The 11,070-nt window shown below is 47.3% G+C and overlaps 1 protein-coding gene across 1 annotated transcript; it reads right to left on the bottom strand.

Annotated features, from left to right (window-relative positions):
- Positions 1 to 3,083: 3,083 nt before the first annotated feature.
- Positions 3,084 to 4,642, bottom strand: LOC125393625 (C2 calcium-dependent domain-containing protein 4A). The gene is made up of 2 exons (XM_048424215.3): positions 4,540 to 4,642; positions 3,084 to 4,337 (listed from the first exon to the last, which is right to left on the bottom strand). Exon 2 carries the CDS (start codon positions 4,295 to 4,297, stop codon positions 3,275 to 3,277), a length of 1,023 nt encoding a protein of 340 aa, XP_048280172.3. The 5' UTR covers positions 4,298 to 4,337; positions 4,540 to 4,642; the 3' UTR covers positions 3,084 to 3,274.
- Between the last annotated feature and the right edge of the window lie 6,428 nt (positions 4,643 to 11,070).

Below are 11,070 nucleotides of genomic sequence, written 5' to 3'. Positions count from 1 at the left end.
TGAATGCGTAAACCAAGTTCCTACATTTAATAAAGCATATGTTGTCATGAAACAGAAAAATGTGCAAACAACACAGACAGCATGGAATGTGATATCTAGTAGCAACAGTGCCACACAGAAGGGGGGGGCAGAAGAGGAAAACTAGGTGTTAGCACACGAAGACAGTGGCGCCAGCTAGGACTTTGTGAAGAGGTGACATCGTCATCAGAGTGAAGTAAAGCGTGAGGCAGAGGAGTCGAGGACAACTCCACTTGACTTGAGTGACAGAAAGAAGGATAGTGGGCTTGAGAGACGTCTCGATAAGTAAAATGCTCGCCCGCTGTCTAAGCCCGAGTCCCTGAGTTCAGGTCACCAGGGCCCGCATACAGCTGGATATGGTAGCGCAGGTCTGTAACCCTAGTGCGTCCGTGTGGAGATGGGACACAGAGAAAGGTGGAACCCTAGAAGCTTGCAGGTCACCCATGCCAGAGTGTGCAGGGGCAAACAAAGAGAACCTGTCTCAAATAAGGTGGGAGGAATTTCCCTTTTCAACCCCAGGGAAATATTCCTGGCGACTTCGTCTCTAAAAGCATTTTCTGCTTTCCAGACCCAATGGCCTCCTTATCTTGTTTTTATGATAGTTACTGTAATCTCCGGTAATAAAACTTGTTTTTTGGTTCCTCCTCCTCTTCCTTCTTTGTCTTCCTTTTTATTTTTTGCTGTCCACCTGTCTATCTTGTTCATAGCTGTACTCTCTGTGGTCAGTGTGATACCTATTGCAGAGAAAGGGCTTAGAAGACTTGGGTGAGACAACACAGGGTAGACCAGTCGTCTGGAGAAGTCTGGATGCTTTGGTTCATGCCTAGGTCAACTGTGTGCACTAGCTACATGGCTTTGTGAAAAATGTCTCTGTGATGGCAACTCAGTTTTAAATTATATGATATGCCTGCCTTAGAATTATATTTAATGCAGGATTTGTGTTGGTACCCAGAACTTCATCTGGCTAACAACAATGGGAAGAGGCTTTCTGATACAGAATAAGTGTGAATCATTACTACTACTACTGAGTAAGCATAAAGTGGCCATGGGAAAGCCAAGGCATTCTACATTCCTGCTGTGGGGTCACTTGAGTGTTTAGTGTTAGCTGCCCATCAGCTCGGCTCCATTCAGGAAAACCACTGGGAAGGAAGCACAGGGATCTGCCTTCCGGACTGATGTAGCACCTGTTCTACCGGGCAGGTCCATCCTGTCTTGCTATGGTACCATAAGTTACTGTATTCAAGAGCTGACTGGGGTCCAAGCATCTTTTTGCAAAGCCCCCTGAGACATATATTTTACTGATGAAGCAAAGGACACTTGGACAAGCAACAATGGGCAGAAGGAAAACAAAAGACTAGACCTCATATGTTTCTATGTCTGTCTGACTTTCTGCTATACTGTGGGTAAACCAAGGGCAAACCTTTGGGGTGTAATCAGTTTCTAGTGAGCTCCAGAGTATCTGAAGAATCAACAGATGAAAACAAACCATGTCTCCTTGGTGGGCCAGGGAGATAGCTCAGTGGTTAAGAGAACTTACCTCTCTGGCCCAAGACCTAAGTTTCATTCTCTTTGCCCAAGTCAGATGGCTCGCAACCTCCTGGAATTGCAGCTCCAGGGCATCCAACACTTCCAGTCTCACTGGCACCTGCACTCGGGTGTACATGTCCACAGATACATACCTACACATAATTTCAAAAAATAATAAAAATACTGGGACTGAACGAGCATGTTATCAAACCGGATTCTCTGAATATGGCTGACATGGGGGCTGACTGAGAAGCCATTGACAATGGCACTGGGTCTTGTTTCGTCTGCATGTACTGACTTTTGGGGATCCTAGTCTGTTTGGATGCTCACCTTCCTAGACCTGGAGGGAGGGGGGAGGGACTTGAACTTCCCACAGGGCAGGAAGCCCTGACTGCTCTTAGGACTGGAGAGGGAGGAGGAGAGGGAGTGGCAGGAATGGAAGGGTATTGGGAGGAGGGGAGGAAATGGAAATTTTTATAAATAAATGAATAAATAAATAATAAAAAATAATAACAAAAATAAACCATACACACACACACACACACACACACACACACACACACTTAGAACCCACAGCCCCAATTTGACAACTGATCTTAACTCATCCAGGAAGTCCTACTGTAAAACTCAGCATCATGTAACTTAAATACACAGTTGGATGGGAAGATGGCCACAAAAATAACTTGTTTACAGCAGCCAGAAAGGCTCCTCCAAAAAGAAACAAAAGGAATGCCCATCCCCACCATCCCCTCCAGGTTCCACTTCCTTCCCTTCCCTCTGCTCCTGCAGCCCAAGGAGAATTCTCATTTTTTTTTCTCAGAGAGGATTCTCTTCTCACCAACATGTCCTTGTGATGAAGGAGGGCCTTTGTCCAGATCATATGTGCAACTGAGGTTGTGAACACCACCACCTAACCATGTAAAACACTGGAACGGATCCTGTCTGGAATGATTTTGAAAGAATAATCAAAGAGAGTCCAAGTTAGAAAGTTTGGTGTTCTTCATTGCCATCCACCTAGCTCTCTGCGACAGGGTCTCCCATTGATCTGGAGATCACCAAGGAGACTAGGCAAGTCAGCAAACCTCGGGGATCTGTCTGCCTGACTCTGCCTCTCCCGCGCTGGAATTATCAATCATGCACCAACAAGCCCAACTTTTTAAAAGATGGTTTCCAGGAACAGAATTCAGGACGTCATGATTGCACGGCAAGCGCTTTACTAATGAATGACCTCTCTCCTCTCTTCTCCTCTCTCTCTCCTCTCTCTCTCTCTCTCTCTCTCTCTCTCTCTCTCTCTCTCTCTCTCTGCCACGTGAACCTCTCAGTGTTCACACAAAGCAAGGGGACAGGAAAAGCGAGCACGTGAGATGCTTCCCTTTTTTCTCACTCTTCCACTTCAGGGAGAACCTGTTTTTGTTTTTATGGTCTGAAAGAGGATCAGGTGCTATGAATAGACCTAAGGAAACCATTACTTTTTCTTTTGCTACCAACAAGCGACGAGAAAAGTGGAGGCCAATGAAGCAAACATCAACACTGCAAGGTTATAAATAGAAAAATAAATAACTTTTATTTTGTACAAAAGGGAAAATATACTTAAGCCAAGAGGCTGTGTGTGTGTCCCAGGGCCAGGCCACTGTCAGCGTCCTAGAGGCTCTGAATGTCCTAGGGCCAAGAGTATGTGCATCTCAAGGCCAAATGAATGTCTGCGTCCTTGCTCCCACGGAATCCGGGCTCAGAGCAGCAGTAGCGAGCCCAGCAGCAGCTCGCCCTGGCCCAGCGGTCGTCCACGCTCCAGCCCGCGGCCCTTGCTCTCAGCCTTGATGCGCACGGCCAGGCGGCGCAGCTGCTCCTCCGAGAGTCCATCGAAGCAGCAGTCCTGGTCCAGGACGGCCTTGCGGCTGCGCCGGAGAACGCTGGCGCGCTGCTGACCCGAAGGCCGCAGCACCAGGCTGAGGCGGCAGCCCAGGGCGCGGGGTTCGAGCGCGGCGGCCGGGCCCTCGGCGCGCAGCAGGCGGAGGCGGAGACACGCGCTGCGCGGACAGTACTCGGCGGCCAAGCGCAGTGTGCAATCCCCGCGGCCCAGAGCCACGCTGGCCTCGGCTTGCAGGCGTTCATGATCCGGGCCGGTTGGGGTTAGAGGCGCGCAGGAAGCAGCGCGCTCGCGCTCAGCGCCACTCGGCGCGGGGCGCGCGCTCGCCCTACCCCGAGGGGCCCGCAGTGCGCGGCTCAGCAGCCCATCGGGGGCGCGCAGGAGGCGGCGCACGCGGGGCACAGAAGTGGGTGGCGAGGTAGTGTTCATATCAGTCGGGGCGGGGCGCGCAGGGTCCGAGGCTCGGCGCGGTCCCGCGTAGGTGTGCGCGCGGTGGCGAAGTCCGGGTCGGGGGACGCCTGGGTGGCCGAGGAAGAGCGACTCCTTTCGGCGCGTGTGCGGGCTCTCGAGCAGCGCACAGAAGCCGTAGGCAGTGCGCGCGCGGGGCAGGTGCGGTAGCGACAGGGCGGCCTGTGAGCGCGGGTCCCAGTCGGTGCGACCCGTGTGGTCAAAGTCATTATCATCGCAGTCGGTGGGGGTGCGCAGCCACAGGTCGGGTTCGGCCGCGCAGCGCCAAGGTAGTGCGGCGGCCGGTAGCGGCGATTCGGGAACGCAAGGAACGGGCAGCCGCGGAGGGATGCAAAACTCTGGGATGCGGCCCGGAGTGAGCACGTTGGAGAAGGCGGGCTCGGGAGTCGAGGAGCGGAGTCGACCGAGGAGGCGCATCCTCCTAGTCTGGGGTTCAGCGCGGCGAACAGAAGCGTGCCTGCAACACAGAGAAAAACAGTTGAGTTTCGGCTCCTGGAGTCCAGTGGATCCCTCCCTTGATCCTCTGAAATCCTAGATCCCAGTTCCTCTAATTCCCACACATCTAGGGTTCCGGATCAGCACGAGCCTTTGGCACATTCTCATGCCCATCCTGCATTCCAGTTATCAAAACTAAATACACGAATATATAGAAATCAGACCTTTTCTTCTTCGGTCTCACTGGGTCTGATTGCAAGGGCACTACGATGACTTGCCGTTCACAGCTGGGGCTTGCTCCACCTTCAGCACTGCAGCTGGGACAGTGGCGTGCCTCTTTTATACCATAGCCGGAGTCCCGCCCAGCTTTCAAGAGCCCAATCCCAAGCGACAATGGACAACCCACCTTGTAGCCATCTCCTCCTTCTAAGTCGCAGTAGCTGGCTCTGGGACCTGCCTTGGCTGCCCCTGCGCTTGAGCGCCACATACAGGCCTGGGAAATGTTGCAGGTGACTAGAGGTCACCCTGTCACCTTGCCAAAGAGGATTTGGCAGTTCAAAGTGTTTGTGGCCTCTCAGAGAAGGCAAGGAAGGATGAAGAAACGGACAGCTGAATTTGGCAACAGTAAATCCGCCCCCCCCCACTAGGCGCGTGATCTACACTCACGTTCCACTGACTTCTATTTTTCTGCCCCCATTCATCACCGTGTGCAGGCGGTGTACACCTGCTTCCAAAGACAGACTAAACTTGGCATGTCCGTTTAGGACGGGGTTACATGCAGACAGTTTTTGAGAAGTTGAAAATGCATTAGTCAGTCTACCCTTAACATATTCGGACGCCTTGTATTCAACACTGGTAGTTCAGTACCTCATTTACTCAAACACTGTGCAAGTCCTAAGTCCCGGGTCCACACCTTATTTAGCCTCTGTCTCCCTCTGCCGGACTCTCCCTGAAATCACACGATCTGGGCTACCAAATGCCTTGGGCATTGGTGACCTGAGTGAATTAATAATATGCAAAAATTTTCTGGATGACTATAAGCTAGGGCAAAAGATGGAAGTTCTGCTCAGATCCCTAAAAATACTTAATTTTTCAAAGCTACCATTTTCTTTCTGCCCTAATATGGACCTATCCAGAAAACAAAATCTTCCACAAAACCGAAGGACACTCTTGGCAAGGCCTAACCTTTATTTGCAGAGGTGTGGAAGCTGAAATCTGAGGGACTTGAGGAAACTATGCAAAGGCTAAAGAGAGTGTGTTGATATGGAAGCTGCAGCAGATCTGGCATGTGGTATTTCCCAGTCTGAAACGCCCTTTCTCTGTTTTTTGTTTTTGTTTTTTTGTTTTGTTTTGTTTCTGGGGGTATAGTATTGGGGATGATATCCCAGACTCACACACAGCAACAAAGAATGCCTTTGAACCACATCCCCAGGCCTATTTACTTATTTTGAGAGAGGGTCGGTCTTACTAAGTTACCCAGGCTGACCTGGAATTCATTCTGTAGCCTAGGCAGGCTTTGAACTTGTAATCCAACTGCCTCACCTTCTTGAAGGCTGGAAATACAGAACTATGACACCAGACCCTGCTGACTTTAACTTTCTATAGGCATTATCCTATCAGGAACTGTCAGGAAGTCCTGCAAGCCTCAAGGTCTGCGAGGAAATGTGTTGTAAAAGGAGAGGTGGGTTGCTTTTCATACAGCCCGGCTCCCGGCCGCCCAGCTAGCTCTACCCGAAATAATTACACGGAAACTGTATTCATTTAAACACTGCCTGGCCCATTATGTCTAGCCTCTTATTGGCTAACTCTCACATATTAGTTTAACCCATCTCCAAAAATGTGTATTGCCACTTGACTGTGGCCTACCGGCATGAGTCTAACCAACATCAGTCTCAGAGAACCATGGCGTCTGCCTGACTCTGCTTTCCTTCTCCCAGCATTCTGTTCGATTTACTCCACCTATCTAAATTCTGCCCTATCAAAAGGCCAAGGCAGTTTCTTTATTTGACCAATGAAAGCAACACATAGAAAGAAGACCCTCCTATACTAGAAATGATCTGTGCAAGGTGAAGAATGAAGGCCGAGTCAGCACCACTTTTGCAAACACTGGGCCAAAACCTCCAGACTTTGACCTCAGGATTTAGTTTCCTTACACATTTCAACACAGAAAAACTTTGGGGAAAGGTTTCCACATGACAATGATTACAGTAAAGCTTTCGGTATCGATACATAGAAACTCCCTACCAAGATAGCAAAGCACATGTGATCTTTACAGTAAGGATGAGTCCTGTTGACTGTTGAACAGTGCTCAGGGCAAGGGCCTAGAGAGGAAGGGTTTGTAACAAGCCCAAGGATAGATTCTGTTGGTGGAGGCTGCAGAGTACACGGAACGTCTTTCATAAGGAAGGGTTCCATTCACCGAGAGACGAAGCTCGGGATTAGAACCTGAATTTTGAAGGACTCAGGAGACCTGGCTCCTTAGAATAGAGAAAAAGGAAAACCCACCGGGTTGCCAGACAACATTTACTCCAGCCTGCCGGGAGACCAGGACTCGTCATTTCAGGACTCTATGTTGTGCCGGTTCTGGTTCCTCCAATGCTTTCCTTCAGCTGTGTCTCCTACAAGGAACTTTGGTCCAGCACCTCTTCTGCATCTCATCCTCACTCCCTCCAGTCTCAGTTTATGCACCACTGTGGTATTTCACATGATGTTTTGGAAATCTTGCCTTGTTGCTTCTTCTTGCCTAATAGGCTGAGTTTCCTACTATAAAGTTCCTTAAGACATCTGTGGTGGTTTGAAAGAAATTGGGCCCCCAAAGAGAGTGGCACTATTAGTAGGTGTGGCTTTGTTGGGGTAGATGTGGCCTTGTTGGAGGAAGTATGCCACTGTGGGGGTGGGCTTTGATGTCTCATATATGCTCAAGTCACGCAGTGAAGCAGATCACTTCCTGTTGCCTGTGAGTCAAGATGTAAGGACTCTCAGCCCCTGCTCCAGCACCAGGTCTGTCTGCATGCCTCCATTTTGTTCTATGTTGATAATTGACTAAACCTCTGAAAATGTAAGCTACTTCAATTAAGTGTTTCTTCTTTATAAGAGTTGCCATGATCATGGAATCTCTTCACAGCAATAGAAACCTTAACTAAGAAGTTGCTACTAGGGTATTGCTGTGATAGACTTGACCATGCTTGTGTTTGGAGGAACCTGGACTTTGGAAATTTTGGTTAGGAAAGCAGTGGAATGCTTTAAATTCTCTTCATGGGTCAAACCAGTAGAAGCAGGGAAGGCAGTGGTGCCAAGAATGACTTGAACTGTCAGGGCTGAGTCAAGAAGTTTTAGAGAAGAATTTTAGTATGTTGCCTAGAGATGGTTCTTGGGATATTTTAATGAAGAAAGTGGCTGCTTGTCTGAAAAGTTTGCCTGAGGCTAAAGTGACAGTTTTGGATTAATTTTCTTGGCATAGGAAATCTCAAAACAGCCTAGTTGTGTGATTACTAGTGTTAATTTTAATGAAGATATATAATGAAAAGGAACAAGAAAATGTAAATTTTGAGGAAAAAGTGAGCACCAGAAAGTGAAATGGAGCTAAATTCTGTGCTCAAGAAGATAAAGACATTAAGAAATGGAATAAAGGGAGTGGTGACCTCAGGGAAAGATCCCACCCACCTAGGTTCCAACTTGTGAAAAGGAATTAAAGAAAAGCTGAAAGCAGAGTGGGGTGGCACACACCTTTAATCCCAGCATTCAGAAGGCAGAGGCTGGCACATTTCTGAGTTTGAGAACAGTCTGGTCTGCAGAACAAGTTCCAAGACAGCCAAGCTTAGAGAGTGAAGGTAACCATTGAAAATAGAAAGTTGGTGAAGATGTAATTGAACAAGGGGGCCATGTTCCAGCCCCAGTAAGCAGCTGAACTTGGCAGCTTCAACCATGTGGTTTGGGAGTTTAAGACAGAAGAAATAGACTGTGGAATTTTCCTCTATGACTAAGGAAAATGACTGAGACCAGGCATGTGTAAGGAGGGTCCCTGAACAGAGGCCTAGAGAGACCATTGTATGAAGCTGTGAAGTTGACAGCTGGTTTGCCTTGGAAACCCCAAGATGTTAGAGGTGCCAAAGTCATGGGATATCCACCAAATCAAAACAGGGGTGCATGTGAAATGAATGGGGATGTCTCCAAACACACCCAAGTCTCATCTCAAGCTCGCCACATGGATCGGATTTCTGGCATGGCCAAGACTTCAATGGAAAGAAAGCCCTAAAATCTAATGGGTCCTCTACCTTACTGGCCATGTACTCCAAAAGGGGAACTCACCCCATCAAAGCCAATCTTGCCTGTCAGAGAGCGCACTAAGGGCATTTACCAGCATGTGGGAAAAACAGACCCCCTCAGTGGGAAACCTGCATAATGTTAGGAATATTCTTAAGAGGAGCCTCTCCACCAATGCAAATAATTCTAATCAGACCAAATTAGACTGAATCAATGTCCATGTTTACTGCAGTGCTCCTGGGAGGTTGGGAAAGCATGGTGGGGAAAGAAAGAGACAGACAGAGGGTCGGGGGCACGCAAAACCCAAAGACCACGTGTTCTTTTTCTTGGCGGCAGCCTAAATAGCCTGTGGGAGTGGTCCTGATGGGCTTTTCCAGAGGTGGAGTCCGGACCAAGGCAATTCCCAGGGGAAGGGGGCTTGAGATGGAGTTTTCTGCTCCATTGATGCCCCAAGGATGAATGCCAGGGCTTGGGTGAAGCTTTCAATCAATCAGAAGTATATAATTTACTTTTTTGATTTTGATTTTATAGGGTATTAAGAGATTGTATGGATCTCAGAAGAGACTTTGAATTTTAGACATTAAAAGTTTAAACTTTTTTTGAAAGTTTGAGACTATTTTAGTCCATTGGGACTTTTGAAGTTGGACTAAATGCATTTTTGCATTATGATATAGCAACAAGCCTTTAGGGGCTATGGGGGTAGAATATGGTGGTTTGAATAAAAATGACCCCCAAAGGGAAGGGTACTTTTCAGAGATGTGGCTTTGTTGGGGTAGGTGTGGCCCTACTGGAGGAAGTGTGTCACTTGGGGGTGGTCTTTGAGGTCTCATATATGCTCAACCCACACCCAGTGTCTCAGTCTACTTCCTGTTGCCAGATATAGCCAGCACCATGTCTGTCTTCATGCCACCATGTCCTGCCCTGATGATAATGGACTGAATCTCTGAAAATGTCAGCTACCACAATTAATTGTTTTTGTTTTATAAGAGTTGCTGTGGACATGGTTTTCCTTCACAGCAATAGAAACCCTAACTAAGCCAACACCATATATGTCATAAATTATAGGAACCAGAGTGAATAGTTGGGGTGAAGGAAGAAATGAGAGAAATTGGAGCAACACAGAGTAATGAATGACTGGACACCTATGAATATATTTATAATATATACACATAGTCCATCTGCTACAGAGCCCCAAACTGCCTTCATTCAAGTTATCCTGGTCCAAGTTGTTAGCCTGACATCTTACTCAACCCCTTTTAATTCCAGGACCAGGAATAGAGTCCTAGGAAAGTAGTAAGGGCTCAGTCAATATTTGATGAGTTATATTGCACTTAATTGATAGTAATCTACCGTTCAGTTCTTATGACTGTCAGATGCTTCCAACTATCTTACTAGCTAGCTACGTTATTTGATTTCTTTCTTGTAATAAACCAGCAAGGCAGATGTTTCTGTTTGCCAGATGGGAAACTGAGGTGCACACTCAAGACCTTGTTTAGGGTCATTTGCCTGAACCTGGCCATAGCTAGTGAGTTCCAGCTTTCTTGCTAATTTCTGATTATTCCCTTCCTTCTTTCTCCATTCACTCTGGTTTCTGTAACTGAGGTGTTGTGTGACTTATGGATGACCAAAATTTTGCTTGTTTGTTGAGACAGGTCTCACATGATAGCATTGGCTTGCCTTAGATTTGTGGTGATCCTCCTGCCTTACTTCCTTAATGTTGGAATTAGAGACTTGCACCAATAAGCTTTGAGAAAATGTCTGATTGGTTGATTTTGTTTTGTTTTGTTTTGTTTTCAAGCCAAGATTTCTCTGTGTAATAACCCTGGCTGTCCTGGAACTCACTTTGTAGATCAGACTGGCTTTAAACTCAGAGATCTGCCTGCCTCTGCCTCCCAGTTGCTGGGACTAAAGGCATGTGCCACCATTGCCTGACTAAAATATCCTTTCTTTAAACACTGGAGTCTATTCCTGTGTATTTCCTACTATCCTTTCTTTGGAATAACTCATTATGTCCAAATCCTTACATGTGGGGAAAAGTGAACTTCACTCTGTATAAATACCAAATTCTTTGTTTCTCCTTCCCCCTTCCCCTACAAGAGAATCACATTTCTCTTGTAGCTTCTTTTTGTGATTGGTCAAGTATTGATCCATATGAACCCTACAGGGTCAGGGTCATTCAGATAAAGCCAAATTCAGGCAGAGGTGCTTTGGGGGATCCCTGACCATCTTATTCCCTCTGATTCATCAGGTCAGTTGTCTGGAGTCATTGCCAAAGGGTTATTCCTCTCTAAGGCAGAGCACATTTGAGCACATCTGAGATAGACTGGCAGGGCTATGTAGTAAATTGTGTATTCAGGGAATTAATGGTGGGAACGGTTAATCAAATGAGTGCCTTTTCTTCCTCATTGAGGAGCGACAGGCTTTTTCCTATCATTTTAAAAAAGATATTTAGTTTAACTATCTAGACTAACCTGTGGTTACCTTTTAACAAT

Source organism: Myodes glareolus, chromosome 4 (genome assembly GCF_982192425.1).
Source record: "Myodes glareolus chromosome 4, mMyoGla1.1, whole genome shotgun sequence".
In the NCBI taxonomy this organism is placed as follows: Eukaryota; Metazoa; Chordata; class Mammalia; order Rodentia; family Cricetidae; genus Myodes; species Myodes glareolus.
The sequence above is the reverse complement of the archived record's forward strand: the minus strand, read 5'-3'. Positions and strand labels throughout refer to the sequence as shown.